The 15,871-nt window shown below is 43.6% G+C and overlaps 1 protein-coding gene across 1 annotated transcript in view; it reads left to right on the top strand.

The window, feature by feature from the left end:
- Positions 1 to 10,831, top strand: part of LOC126272820 (nucleoprotein TPR) — a 73,847-nt gene extending 63,016 nt beyond the window's left edge. The window contains exons 4-5 of the mRNA XM_049976016.1: positions 677 to 766; positions 8,190 to 10,831. Of these exons, the coding sequence (XP_049831973.1) occupies positions 677 to 766; positions 8,190 to 9,997 (1,898 nt within the window). The 3' untranslated portion in view covers positions 9,998 to 10,831. The remainder of the gene's footprint in view (positions 1 to 676; positions 767 to 8,189) is intronic.
- The last annotated feature ends 5,040 nt before the right edge of the window (positions 10,832 to 15,871 follow it).

Here is a 15,871-nt window from a genome sequence, read left to right as displayed (position 1 = left end):
AGAAACTCTCTGCATTTAAAACCTAATTGTGGTTTTCTATGGGTCCCAAAGTCCCTTTTTAGATAGCGGAAAACGATCGTCTCGAATCCACATCCTATACGACACCAAAATACTCATCATCTATCTCGAAAGAACAGTTTTCGTCTGTTCAGTCCACCTCCTGAAAACAAATAATTGTGACTTACTTTATTTAATCGTTGTTATGGTTACTCACTGATTGATCTTAGCAATGGGCATTGACAATAGTTTGACGCTCTCCGCAACTAGTTGCACTTCCGTGTTGCCCTGATGGCTCTGTTCTATTTCTACTGTACGTGCATCCTTGTCGTGGCTTATCCTGCATTACTCACTGACCTATTGTCGCTACCTTAAAAGACTACACCGTGTCTTAGATCAGATTAAAAATGGAAAGTGTGAGACACATTTCGAAATGGCATAAATACAAAATAGGTTGTATAAAAAACTCGACGATATGCTAGCCTGTTTATTTACTTTTAATTTATTGCTAACAAGTGCTATGTTTAAGAATTACTCACAGTTACGTATTTATTGTTTCTATGAGTCTTATATCTTTCTGAAAGAGACGTTTTGAGACAACGACCGTTACAGGAGAGACCAATAAAATAAAAATTTAGACGTTATGTCAGATATGAAATTGATTTATAATTTTTTTCAGGATGCGCCCGTATCCAGTACCTGCAAGGTGATTCTATGTTGGTGACTATGAGCTTTGCCGATCGGGTCCTACACAACACAACAATCTCAGGTAAGCTGGTCAAATGGAAGTACTCATCCGCAGTACCGCTAATGTGCTGGGCTGTGTGGTTGCACTTCTACCGTGAGACAGTATTTACAACAGCTTACCTTTACATGTACTTCTTAGTAACGGCTGATGATACCAGGTTTGTAGTTTTTACAAAACTATGGTATCAACGCGTTGCCATATATGGCATCCGAAAAACGTTTCACACAGTGCTCCACTGCGGACTGTTTACAAAGGTACGAGTAAACGGAGGAGATTGCCAGATACGTGAATGGCACCAAGACTTCTTCATTAATACAACCCAGTACGTTGTCCTCGACACCGAGTGGTCATCATAGACAAGGGTATCGGCAGGACTGCCGCAGAGAAGTGTGAAAGGACCGCACTTGTTACCTACACCCTGGAAATTGAAATAAGAACACCGTGAATTCATTGTCCCAGGAAGGGGAAACTTTATTGACACATTCCTGGGGTCAGATACATCACATGATCACACTGACAGAACCACAGGCACATAGACACAGGCAACAGAGCATGCACAATGTCGGCACTAGTACAGTGTATATCCACCTTTCGCAACAATGCAGGCTGCTATTCTCCCATGGAGACGATCGTAGAGATGCTGGATGTAGTCCTGTGGAACGGCTTGTCATGCCATTTCCACCTGGCGCCTCAGTTGGACCAGCGTTCGTGCTGGACGTGCAGACCGCGTGAGACGACGCTTCATCCAGCCCCAAACATGCTCAATGGGGGACAGATCCAGAGATCTTGCTGGCCAGGGTAGTTGACTTACACCTTCTAGAGCACGTTGGGTGGCACGGGATACATGCGGACGTGCATTGTCCTGTTGGAACAGCAAGTTCCCTTGCCGGTCTAGGAATGGTAGAACGATGGGTTCGATGACGGTTTGGATGTACCGTGCACTATTCAGTGTCCCCTCGACGATCACCAGAGGTGTACGGCCAGTGTAGGAGATCGCTCCCCACACCATGATGCCGGGTGTTGGCCCTGTGTGCCTCGGTCGTATGCAGTTCTGATTGTGGCTCCCACCTGCACGGCGCCAAACACGCATACGACCATTATTGGCACCAAGGCAGAAGCGACTCTCATCGCTGAAGACGACACGTCTCCATTCGTCCCTCCATTCACGCCTGTCGCGACACCACTGGAGGCGGGCTGCACGATGTTGGGGCGTGAGCAGAAGACAGCCTAACGGTGTGCGGGACCGTAGCCCAGCTTCATGGAGACGGTTGCGAATGGTCCTCGCTGATACCCCAGGAGCAACAGTGTCCCTAATTTGCTGGGAAGTGGCGGTGCGGTCCCCTACGGCACTGCGTAGGATCCTACGGTCTTGGCGTGCATCCTTGCGTCGCTGTGGTCCGGTCCCAGGTCGACGGGCACGTGCACCTTCCGCCGACAACTGGCGACAACATCGATGTACTGTGGAGACCTCATGCCCCACGTGTTGAGCAATTCGGCGGTACGTCCACCCGGCCTCCCGCATGCCCACTATACGTCCTCGCTCAAAGTCCGTCAACTGCACAAACGGTTCACGTCCACGCTGTCGCGGCATGCTACCAGTGTTAAAGACTGCGATGGAGCTCCGTATGCCACGGCAAACTGGCTGACACTGACGGCGGCGGTGCACAAATGCTGCGCAGCTAGCGCCATTCGACGGCCAACACCGCGTTTCCTGGTGTGTCCGCTGTGCCGCGCGTGTGATCATTGCTTGTACAGCCCTCTCGCAGTGTCCGGAGCAAGTATGGTGGGTCTGACACACCGGTGTCAATGTGTTCTTTTTTCCATTTCCAGGAGTGTATATACATAAATGATCTGACGGACAGGGTACGCACTACGCAGCAACCTGTACTGTTTGCTGAAGACTCTATAGTATAGGGGACAGTGTCGTAGTTGAGCGACTGTTGAAGACTTCAGGATGACTGAGAGTTTCTGTTTGGTGTAACGTTTTGTAAATGTAGAGAAATGTAAGCTAATGCAGGTGACTAGGGAAAACAATCCTGCAATGTTCGAATACGGTATTAGCTGTGTGATGCTTGAAACAGTTATGTCAATTAAATATGAGACGTAGCGTTGCAAAACAACAAGAAATACGAGGTGCGACAATAAAAGTAATGAGACTGATTTTCGTTGCAAGATGTGGCAACCCTGCAGGCTTGCATAGGCACAATATCTTTGACCTTGGTCTAGAAGCTGCTTCTAGTCCAAGCGGCACATCGATGCAACTGCTCAGTCGCGAGTTGTGCTGTCATAAATTAGCACGTGTTCGTGTCTCTCGTCACGGAAATGGAACCGCATAATATTGCGCAACGGTTTGCCAATTCTTTTTGCGTTAAATTGGGTGAAAACGTGACGACATCTTACGGTAAGCTTCAGAAGGCTTTTGGAGAGTAGGTTATATCAAGAGCTCAAGTTTTTCGTTGCCTTAAAATGTTTAGTGAAGGCAGAACGAATGTTGAAGATGAAGACCGCAGTGGACGACCATCAACCTCATGGACGGATGTCAACTTAGTCAGGGTGCGTGAACTCGTACGATCTGATCGAAGATTATCCATGAAAATGATTGTAGAAGAACTGAACGTCAATCGCGACACGGTTCGTCTAATAATAACTGAAGATCTTGGTATGAGAAAGATTTGTGCAAAAATGGTCCGCAAAAATCTCACACCACAACAGCGAGAAACACGGGAAAATGTGGCGGCCGATCTGTTAGAGCAAACGGAAATCAATCCAGAATTGTTGAGTCTTGTTATCACTGATGATGAAAGTTGGCTTTTTCAGTACGATCCAGAGACAAAATGCCAAAGTTCGCAGTGCTGTTCAAAGGGATCACCCAGACCAAGAAAAGCTCGCATGTCATAGTCAAAAGTAAAATGTATGCTTGTGTGCTTCTTTGATTCCTAGGGAATTGTTCATAATGAGTGGACGCCTCCTGGACAAACAGTTAACCAATATTACTACAAAGAAATTTTAGAAAGACTTTGTTCCCTGTGTGCGTGGCAACACTGCTGATAATTGGATTCTGCATAACGATAATGCGCCATCCCATACTGCTCTGACAGTACAGCAATTTTCAACCTCAAAACTAATTTCAGTACTACCACAATCACCTTATTCACCAGATATCGCACCATGCGACTTTTTTCGATTTCCAAGAGTCAAAACGGCGGCCAAGGGACACCAGTTTCAAACGGCACAAGCTGTCCAAAAGGTTGTGACGAGGGTCTTGGAGGATATCACAGAAGACGAGTACCAAAACTGTAACCATCAATGGCAGAAGCGCTGGAGAAAACGTGTGCAATCAGAAGGGAACTACTTTGAAAGAGACAGCACTAAATGTGACTAAAACGGTAAGAAATTTTTTTTTTCACATCAGTCTCATTACTTCAGTGTCGCACCTCGTAGAACGAGCATATAATGACGGTGGTAGGGAAGGCAAATGGTCGACTCGGAGTGTTTTAGGAGAGTATAGCTTATCTACAAAGGAGAACTCGCATAGAATTCTTGTGCGACCCATTCTTGAGTACTGATCGACTATTTGGTATACCCTGTAGCCGGTAAAATAGTGGGTATTTTTTTTAAAATAAACCATTTTTAAGGAACTACTGAAATATTTTTAAAGCCGCATCTATGAAAATTAGTATTTCAGTTCTCGGCTACAAATAGGAAATATGTGTTTCAGTGTTTCTGGGAATTCGACCGATGAGGGGGTAAAGTAGGGGATGAAAATGTTTTCAACATTTCACGGCCCTGTCAGCATCTGTATAAATATTCATTTCAATCTTAAAAACCAACAGCCTTTTTTGCAAAGTTTACCTAGATTTACCTACGTTTCAGTCGGGATAACGCAACCTTCTTCAGAATAGAAGTAACTACCGTTTGTCCGTAGTGGACATCGTCAAGCTAAGCCTGCAAATCCATAAATTATCGTTAGACTGTAAAAACGTACCTGAAACTGCCTCGGCCCCACTTCGCGACCGCGGTGCGGCAGCCACGAGTGCTGTACTGGAGCTGACCGTAGCGTCATGGTGAGGCCTGCCTAGGCGGACACACTACCTTGCGCCTGCGCATAGACTGTGTGAAGGGTAGTTGTTGGGACAAGACGCGAACCCAACTCCTGACCTTGAATTTACTAGTAAAGTGAAATAAAAGAAAGGTACAGCTTAGGAAAAGGGCGTATATATTATCCTGTGCAGAACGTACTTAGATCGTCTGCCCTAACATTTATGAAGTATTCGTTGGTCACGATATGAGGAAGATATCACGTGCTTACAACGTATGGTCTGTCTAGTAGAGTTTTGTGCTTAAGCACGAAGTTTAATCACCGAAAAAGAAGTTATATTGGGACGGATAATATAAAGCCAACATCGTCATTATTATGACTAGATCTAAAAAAAAATTGAGACGTAAATGTTAATAACTTGCTTATCTACGTTTACAACTCATGAACGTCCTATTGACTGAGCACACAAATGGTCGCGAGTGAACTTACGAACAAGTCTACATCTAATCTGTAACATCCGGCAATCCGGCTCATATAAAATAGATGGTCAATATTCAAGATTAATATATTTGACCTGAAATGGTGTAGAATCAAGTCAAAATAAGCTAATGCACTTGCCTGATTGAGCTTCATGACGAAGCTATGGTTATGAGCCTTCATGGAGGTTATCCACACACGTACTGTAAAAGCTGTGTGTGGAACACTGCCATAATAAATCGGGCCTGGTGACCACTGTGACCATCTTCTATACTCCGGATAATGACAGTTTATCTTTTGGCTTTTTAAAACTATGAATCAGATTCTTCGGAAGACTATTATTAGTAGAATAAAACAGAGGAATAAAAACAGTTACGTATCAAATTTTTTTTTAGACCTAGTCATAATGATGACGATGTTGGCTTTATATTATCCTTCCCACTCATAAGTTCTTTTTAGGTGATTAACCTTCGTGCACAAAATTTTCCTAGACAGACCAAACGTTGTAAGTACGTGATGTCTTCCCCATATCATAAGTACGTTCTGCGCAGCATAACATATACGCCCTTTTCCCCAGCTGTACCATTCTTTTATTTCACTTTACTAGTAAATTCAAGGTCAGGAGTTAGGTTCGCGTCTTGTCCCAACAACTACCCATCACACAGTTTATGCGCAGGCGCAAGGTAGTGTGTCCGCCTAGCTGGGTCTCATGACGCTACGGTCAGCTCCAGTACAGCACTCATGGCTGCAACATCGCGGTCACGAAGTGGGGCCGAGGCAGTTCCAGATAAGGTAAATGTAGGTAAACTTTGAAACTGAGGCTGTTGGTTTTTAAAATTAAAATTAAGATGAAATGTTTTATGAAAATATGTCAGTACAAACACATTTTTAAAGCTAATCTATGAAAACTGGAGTTTGGCTTCTCGGTTGGAAATAATATAAAAATACGTGTTTCACTCTTTTTGGTAATTCAATCCCTGGCCGGGGGATAAAATACGGGATGAAAGATTTCATTTTAATATTTTATCAAGCAAAAGTTTTTCGGACTAAATCTATGAAAATTTGCATTTGGTTTATCTGCCTTGGATGTTGGACTCTATCTACCAGAAATCCTTTTTGGTCATAAGCACATTTGTAAAATTACTATGGTACTATAGTATACCACCTGGTGAGCAAGATGTATGAGACAAACGAAAAACCCTCAGACTTCAAGAAGAATATAATAATTCCAATCCCAAAGAAAGCAGGTGTTGACAGATGTGAAAATTACCAAACTGTCAGTTTAATAAGTCACACCTGCAAAATACTAACGCGAATTCTTTAAAGACAAATGGAAAACCTGGTAGAAGCCGACCTCGGGGAAGATCAGTTTGGATTCCGTAGAAATATTGGAACACGTGAGGAAATATTGACCCTACGACTTATCTTAGAAGAAAGATTAAGGAAAGGCAAACCTACATTTCTAGCATTTGTAGACTTAGAGAAAGCTTTTGACAATGTTGACTGGAATACTCTTTTTCATATTCTGAAGGTGGCAGGGGTAAGATACAGTGAGCGAAAGGCTATTTACAATTTGTACAGAAAGCAGATGGCAGTTGTAAGAGTCGAGGGACATGAAAGGGAAGCAGTGGTTGGGATGGGAGTGAGACAGGGTTGTAGTCTCTCCCCGCTGTTATTCAATCTGTATATTGTGCAAGCAGTAAAGGAAACAAAAGAAAAATTTGGAGCAGGTATTAAAATCCATGGAAAAGAAATAGAAACGTTGAGGTTCGCCGATGACATTGTAATTATGTCAGAGACAGCAAATGACTTGGAAGAGCAGTTGAACGGAACGGACAGTGTCTTGATAGGAGGACATAAAATGAACATCAACAAAAGCAAAACTAGTATAATGGAATGTAGTCGAATTAAGTCGGGTGATGCTGAGGGAATTAGATTAGGAAATGAGACACTTAAACTAGTAAAGGAGCTTTGCTATTTGGGGAGCAAAATAACTGCTGATGGTCGAAGTAGAGAGGACATAAAATGTAGACTGGGAATGGCAAGGAAAGCGTTTCTGAAGAAGAGAAATTTATTAACATTGAGTATAGATTTAAGTGTCAGAAAGTCTTTCTGAAAGTATTTGTATGGAGTGTAGCCATGTATGGAAGTGAAACATAGACGATAAATAGTTTGGACAAGAAGAAATGAAGCTTTCGAAATGTGGTGCTACAGAAGAATGCTGAAGATTAGATGGGTAGATCACGTAACTAATGAGGAGGTATTGAATAGAATAGGGGAGAAGAGGAGTTTGTGGCACAACTTGACAAGAAGAAGGGACCGGTTGGTCGGGCGTGTTCTGAGGCATCAAGGGATCACCAATTTAGTATTGGAGGGCAGCGTGGAGGGTAAAAATCGTAGAGGGAGACCAAGAGATGAATACAATAAGCAGATGCAGAAGAATGTAGGTTGCAGTAGGTACTGGGAGATGAAGGAGCTTGCTCAGGATAGAGTAGCATGGAGAGCTGCATCAAACCAGTCTCAGGACTGAAGACCACAACAACAACACATGGTATCAATTAGCGTGAAGCCGGATGGGCTGGCCGAGCGGTTCTAGGCGCTACAGTCTGGAACCGCGCGACCACTACGGTCGCAGGTTAGAATCCTGCCTTGGCCATGGATGAGTGTGATGTTCTTAGGTTAGTTAGGTTTAAGTAGTTTTAAGTTCTATGGGGCTGATGACCTTAGAAGTTAAGTCCCATAGTGCTCAGAGCCATTTGAACCATTTGAATTAGCGTGAAAAGGTTAGAAGATCTTGCAGTTTGTGAACAACATAAAAATTCGGTTACAAAAAACCAAAAATTTTTTGATACCACAGAGTTTACGTTGGCGAAGCAGCGGGCAGTGAGCTAGGAGTGAGGTAATAGTTTTTGTTTTCTCCCGTGGCAGGGCGGCGCCCCAAGCCGGTGTGCATGCCGCTGCCGGGCGGCGTGTCGCGCTTCTGCGGCCGCGTGTACGGCGTACAGCGCGACGGAGACCAGTTCCGCGCCTGCCTCGGGCTGGAGCTGCGCACGCTGGAGGACCTGGAGGCGGCCGTGCGCGTCTCCTGCTTCCGCTTCGCGCAGCAGGGCCTCTCGCTGGAGCCCGCGCCGCCGCTGCCGCCGCTCCAGCAGGACAACGACGACGACGACGACGATGACGACGACGACGACGACGACGACGACTACGCACTGGACGACGATGACGACGACGACGACGACATAGCGCTCGACGACGATGACGACGACGACGACGACGACGATGACGATGACGACGACGTTTCTGAGAACGACGTATCTCCCGACTACACAGGTTTCAGCGTCTTAGGCGACGACCTCCTCGGACTGTTCGCCGGCGGCGGAAGCGGAGGCGCCAGCAAGAAGAAGCCCGCTCCAGTCAACACTGCCGTTGCCCCCGGCAAGAACAAGAGGAAGCCGGCGGCGGCGCCTGCACGGCCCACAAAGACGGCAACGACACCCCGACCCGTACGCAAGGGCGCCGCTTCCTCCGCGACTTCGCCACCGAAGGCGACATCCGCGGCGCCTGCCAAACCGGTCAAAGCCACCAGACCGAAGCCCCCCAAGTCCAGACCGGCCGTTCCGAAGCGCCCGGCGACCCGCCGCAACACTACCGCGTCTACGACACCGCGGGCGAAGCCGACGAGACCGTCGACGACTCCGCTCCCTCCCACACCGTCCACTGCCGCCCAGAAGGTGGTGACGTGGTCGAGCGTCGCAGGAACGGGCAACGACCAGATGACGTCGTCGACCGCGGCGGCAGACAACGTCGCGGAGGAGGCGGAAGCTGTTACGGCGACCGTCACCAGTATCAGCGTGGTGGAAGTCGTGACCAGCGCCCCGACGCAGATTAACGCAGCTGGGATAAGGCCGGCGTCGGAGAAACCTGCAGCGGTTGCAGCAGCACCCCCCAAGGAGCCTACCACGCACGAAACTGTCGAAGCGTCAGCCGCGACAGAGAGCTCGGAGGAAAATGTGGAAGAAGAAGAAGAAGACGACGACGAAGAGGAAGAGGCTGGCGAATCTTCTGACACACCAGACGAACAGGATGAAGAGTATGAAGATGATGACGATGATGACGAAGAGGATGACGAGGAAAAGGATGAAGAGGTTGGGGAAGAAGGGAATGAAGAACAGCAAGAAGGGGGTGATAGTGGAGATGATAAGAGTGAAGAAGAAGAAGAGGAGGAGAAGAATGAAGTGACGACACAGCCGCCAGCGTACTCGAAGCCTGCGGATCCTCTAGGAGAGGCCAGTTCCGAAATGGAAGCCGCTGGGGGTGATAAACAAGAAGGAACAGCCAGTGCGGAGGTGACTATGTTCCCAGATTCGGAGGAAACGTGGAACACGACTGACAATCCTGCTGAAGATCTTATGATGATCGACAGAAATGTGCACCAAGGAGGTAACAAGAAGAAGCAGCCGACAGACAGTAGCAACAGCGTACCTGACGGAGAGGATGACGACGAAGACGATGACGATGACGAAGACGACGATGCCGATGACGATGACGAAGACGAGTTGAGCGACAGTGGCGAGGACCTGGACGATGAAGACGACGACTACGGGCTGCGGGTGGAGGACAGCGACGAGGAGCAAGGTGCGGACGACGAAGACGACGACGAACTGCGGGGCAGCAAAGTGCCCCCGGTCCCGGCGCTGAGTGGCCGCACCCACCGGCGCATGCGCCTCAGGCGGTGACCCGGCTCAGACGCGGCTAGCTGTCGGACCTGTTTCTTCGCTCTGGGGCATCGGGAAATGCGTCTCACGTGCTGACTACACTGCTCTACTGACATACTCTGGACTCCGGTGCCCTCATTTCTCCGATGCTCTGAATGAGTACTGATAGAACCGGCAGACGCTTTCGAAAAGAATACCCCTGGATTTTTGCAGTTTATCCATTTACACGATGACCCAACACTCGATTCATAAAACCTCTCATTCGTTATCACAGATGCCAAAGATAAGAACTTTTTGTCTGGCCAGTCCAGACACTTAGATCTATTATTTGCTAATCTTTTTGAGCCGTACACAGATGCCTTTATTCAGTCAAGTCAGAAAGGGATATTGGTGATGGTGATAATGGTGTTATGGGAAAGATTACGTTACGCTTTGTCTTTCACTTCTGGTGTAATGGACTGTAACGAACCATTTTACTTCACACGTTCTTAGTCCTTCAAACACATGATCTTATGTTACTAAGGCCAACTGCATTTCATCAATCACAAGTAACAAGGATTCCTGCTGGCTTTTTCCTGTTTTTCAGACACGAGAATTGTCCACATTTTGGAACACATTCGAAGTGTAACCATTCAAGTGTAACCATTCTTTGTTTTTTTTTCTACCATGACAGTGTTTTCGACTCGGTATGCATTTTTCCAAAAAACACTTGAGTTTTAAATTTAAGGTTTCTGTTGTTCTGGGAAGTCAAAATAGTGTTACTCATGTAATATGTTATTTATTTATTTATTTACATATTTATTTATTTATTTACTTAATGTACTTGAATATTTATTAAATACATTATTAAACGAGTGTGGAGCCTTAAATAAGCTCGTGTTATAAAATTAAAGAAAAAACATAATGAAGTTCTTCATCAGAGCCTTTAAATTTTACTTTCAACTCGATTTGCTCAGTGTAACACCAACTAGACACTGTGGCGCTTCTTTATCCTATCTCTTAGTGGATTGTCTAAGACTACTGACTAAGTTCAGAGAAAACTTACATTATATGGTGATAAGATATTCCTGGTGGAACTGCAAACAACGTGAGGAAACAAACTTCAGACATACGGGAAAATTTTGAATACGGACTTAACAAAGCACAAGGTCTACTTCTTCCTGGTATGTCTAAAATATTTATCACTATATATTAAGACTCTATTATATGAGATCCAGTTCTATGTTGTAAAGGAAGGAAGAATGTCTAGTCGACATTATGAGAGACGCAGCGTAGAGTCAATGGGAGAAGAATATCGGTAGAAATAGTGGCACTGCTTATGCTTTGCCTGACATTATTTAGCAAACAACAGAGAATATAAATCGCAGTGATCGAACAAGTATTTTAATCTCAGTAATACAACATATGAATCTAGCAAAATGACCACTGAACCAGTGTGTTCTGTAGCACTTCGGAGGTAAATACACAGACCGTATCCACATTAATTTTTCCAGAATAGAAAATCTAGAAAAAACAAATACACCGTAAAACAAAAAAGAAAAAGAAAACTCATGACGCATTTTTGCTTTCTTCCAACTACTGGACACGATTTTTTGTTCGAAGGATCTACGGTAGATTATAGTTAAAAGAGGGGCTAACTCAGCTGAAAATTTGGTATGTTCGGATTCATTTAGAGAAATTTTTACGACTGTTATAATTTTCACAAAAGTTAGTGGATGGTTACTTTCAATCGAGTATGGAGTTCGATATTCATATGAGCGAGGAATCTATTTTCTTTACAGAAATTTCTGCCATTTGATGGTTAACTGTTCTTTTATTTACACAATCATGATTTGGCTTTATACCCACTCTCAAATGCGTGCTGAATGTTAAAATATATCTGTCCTGTCTGTGACCTATCATCGCCGAAAAATTATATTTCTCGTCTTATAGACCAGTCGTTGAGTTAAAGGATAAGAGTCCATATCGAAGACACATAACGTGGCTGACGTGCGCAGTGAAAAATTATTAACACACAGTATGACGTATTCAACAGCTAACATATTCCTGTGACCTGCATTCGTCACTTCTGTTCATCAACTTACAACACACAAGCTTGGTGCCTATAGAGATCCTGATCATCTAGCAAAGGCTGTAAAGTATGAGAGGGATCCTAAACTTGAAAATTACTAGTCATTTCAAACTTACAGGCCTGTGAACTCTATTGCACCTGGAGATTCCCGTGTGGATTCTGGCTTCTAGCATGTGACCCACGAATGTAGATGTTGGATCTTTGGTAACGTAGTGTAGTAATATCCATAAAGTGAGCATCCAGAGGTGCATGAAAGACTCTTTGTTGACAACATGCACAGACTCAGAAGTCGCGTGACCACGGTAGGGCTTCAAGATTTGCCCGACAATGACCAGCAGTTTTTGAATGTCTTTACATCGCAAGTACAGACAGATCTCATTCAAACATTTCATTCACACGCAATTCATACATATACAAACTGTTCGCAGTGGATCCCTGGAATGAACTTGGTCTTTATACCTGAAGAGTTAAATACATTGGCACTTTGTTTACTTGCGTTTGCGTCACATTTCAGATGTTGCTGCTTTATCGCATCGCTGTTTTTTAGGTTCTGTACACCACTTGATGACATTGTTGAGTCTGTGCTTTAACAAATCGTGCTAGGATATCATTGCGAAATGGCTTCCTAGTAAGCTAAAGTGCAAGTGTTCTAGAAATATGGAATTTGGAACTATTACTTGAGAAACTAAAATTACACAAGGAACTAAAATATTCTCAGTTTTTCTCAGCGCGACTGATTAATAGTGTGCTTCCGGGTGTTCTTCCGAGCTGTTGATTCCATTTTGTGTATAATATTTTGACGGCCGGTCCAGAGGACATACTGTTTCTCCATATGTACTAATACATTACAGTTTACTGTTGTAACTACTTTAGGCTAAGTACAATGGTTTAGAGATCTGTGTAAGCTAATGATTCAGATTGTCGTAATTATATAAATGAAACAGCAGGTGGTACTTACATATGATAAATAACTTTTCCTCCTTAAAAATATTTTGATTTGCATCTATAGCAGCAAGAATGGCTCACAGTTTTATTATTAATTAAAAAACGTGTAAATACGGAGCAGGTAGGTGTGATATTAAAGCTCTGGTCTTAGCGCAAATTGTAAACAAATAGCCTTATACTAAAGTTACGTGACAATTCAAGTCGGAGGTTGGTGAAATGCGCAAAATGTTATCTCAGCTCCATAGATATACCTATTCTAGGTTACGATATTGTAGTGCACACGGAAATAGTGTCATTGAAGTTGGCGTCCGCCATATTGGTTACCCCAAACAATAGTTTCTGGTGGAACTGTTTTGAATTAAAAAATGCTAACTTGCGTTTTTTAGGGGTGTATTATTCATTCTGATTACAGTCTAAATCGTAAAAGAAACACATTTCATTCGTAAGTGGACTCGTTTAACCAGTAATTTCTTTTACGTGCATCAAGTTTGGTTGTGCTGCTTACTTCTACTGTCGTGGTTTTCTTTCTGTATTTTGAGGTTATATTTCCGATATGTTCAATTCGAAAATCTCTCTGCGTGAACGTGAGAAGGATAGATCGGAAACTGACCAAACATTAGGAAACATATTCTCAGAATTTTTAGTAGGAGCACATAGACAGAACATTATTTCGTTAGTCCGTATGTAGAAAATGCTGGACTACAAAAGCGGACTTTTCACATCGCATACTTCTGTTGTTAGTTATTCACAACATACAACAAGAAGGAAGTTGTACTAACGAGAGGAAATGCGTCGTATTACAGAATCAAATATGCATTTAAGACCAGAAAAACGCTGTGTTATTCGTGAAAGCTATGTAATGTTTTCTTTTTAAGACAACTGTTACGTGCGCACCATAGAAATTAATAATAACAGTAGTCTGCTAATGTTTTGGGGCATCTAACATGGTGGCGCCGGTTTCAAAGCAACGTTCAGCATAAGTCTCTAGCGCCATCTCCTCCTTTTATACCTTCAGGACAGCGCAGCTCTCTACAAGTAGTATACTCGTTCTCCATTACAAACACAGAGCAGGAACACCTGTGCAGCTACCACAGTGTATTGCTCATGTCGCTGTGATGTAATATAACAAAAGTGATGTCGTCGTTCAATGGAAAAGTTGGACTTTGAGATTTCGTTTACTGTTTTATCAATCACAATTGGCATAAGAATAATGGATTGACCATTGTCATATGATATTGCATTATGAAATGTGAGCAGTCCTTACTTGCAGTTTCACGTGCCTTATAGCAGTCATAGCTAGCGTGCTACTGATTACGAAATTGCATTATCGTCTTTCTTATTACTTCATGATCTTTGATACGATCATACCCGGTTGTGAAGTTATTGTTATGACAAAACAGTTTCCTAAGGTTCAAATGGCCCTGAGCCCTATGGTACTTAACATCTGAGGTCATCAGTCCCCTAGAAGTTAGAACTACTTAAACCTTAACTAACCTAAGGACATCACACACATCCGTGCCCGAGGCAGGATTCGAACCTGAGACCGTAGCAGCAGCGCGATTCGAGACTGAAGCGCCTAGAACCGCTCGTCCACTCCGGCCGGCGTTTCCTAAGGGACCAGAAAGTTCTTAAGGGCGCAAAAACAACTGTAACATCACACGAATGGGGAATTCAATATTAAAGTTGATGCAGGAAGGCGATAAAACAGTTTTATAATGTAAGACGCACACTGGGCTGCTGATCTTGGTGTCTGTAATCTTAGCGAAATGCATAATTAAAATGAAAATAAGACTGAGGGGATGATAGGAATGAGCACTGCTAAATGATTTAGTATTTCCAGAACAAATATTTATTATAACTAAAACATATATCGTACCTTATGCTTAGTACTACAATGACGGTAGATTTTTATGTCCGTTTCATGTCCATTGAGCGCTCTTTTATATAGCCATTGTCCTCTTGAGTCGCCGTGTGTCGTCATGATAAGTTATAACAGTTCTTCTTTTTACACTTCACTCAAACTTAGACGGAACACGTTTTTATACATTTAGTAAAAATTATATCAGACTGCCACAAATCTGCGTCCGTCTTCCTTAAGAAAAACAGTACAAGTTTTAAGCGCTCATGGCTTCATTTGTTCTCCAGTGAACAAAATAGAGAAGGTTCGCATATCGACCCGTATTGTTCTATTTATATTGCCACCCAAAGACGACGAATTGCATAGGAAATTCCACCGTCGCTATGAGACGCCTTATTATACATTAATCATTCTCTACAAACAAATATTCGTCTTCTGGCTGAAAGTGCTAACTATTTTCTGTTTTAATGAAGCCAACAATAGCGAATATCACATCGCCGACACCAAACTGCGATTGTTACGTAACAGTCGTATAACAGGGTTTACATTTTGTATTAAGTTGATACTTCAATATATACGTATTTGCTTTGTTTCTACATATTTATTTAACACTTCCGGTAAGAGCGGTGGTCCCTAATTTTTGCTGTTACGGATGCAAATTAAAAAAAAAATTTCAAAGAAGGAAAAGTTACTTTACGTAGGTTAAGTGTCACAAAGATGTAATTATGATTATCGCACTAGTAAGAAGCGCTTTATATGTTGAAAAATATCGAGACGTAGAGTAATAACGAATTAATACCAAAGGGCTAATTTAAGTGACTGAGTGCTCATATATTTACAAGCGTTATATGTTTTGCTAGTGTGATAGTGAGGGCAACTATAAAATCTAGCACACTGGGTGCTCTTGGAGGAAATCCATGAATTCGTTGCAGGTACAAATCTCACAGGATGTGGTACCCACCGTCATGAATCCATGAGATGGAAATCGAGTCCCTGCCACTGGCTGCGAGAAAATTTTGGA

Source organism: Schistocerca gregaria, chromosome 5, assembly GCF_023897955.1.
Source record: "Schistocerca gregaria isolate iqSchGreg1 chromosome 5, iqSchGreg1.2, whole genome shotgun sequence".
Classification (NCBI taxonomy): domain Eukaryota; kingdom Metazoa; phylum Arthropoda; class Insecta; order Orthoptera; family Acrididae; genus Schistocerca; species Schistocerca gregaria.
The sequence above is the reverse complement of the archived record's forward strand: the minus strand, read 5'-3'. Positions and strand labels throughout refer to the sequence as shown.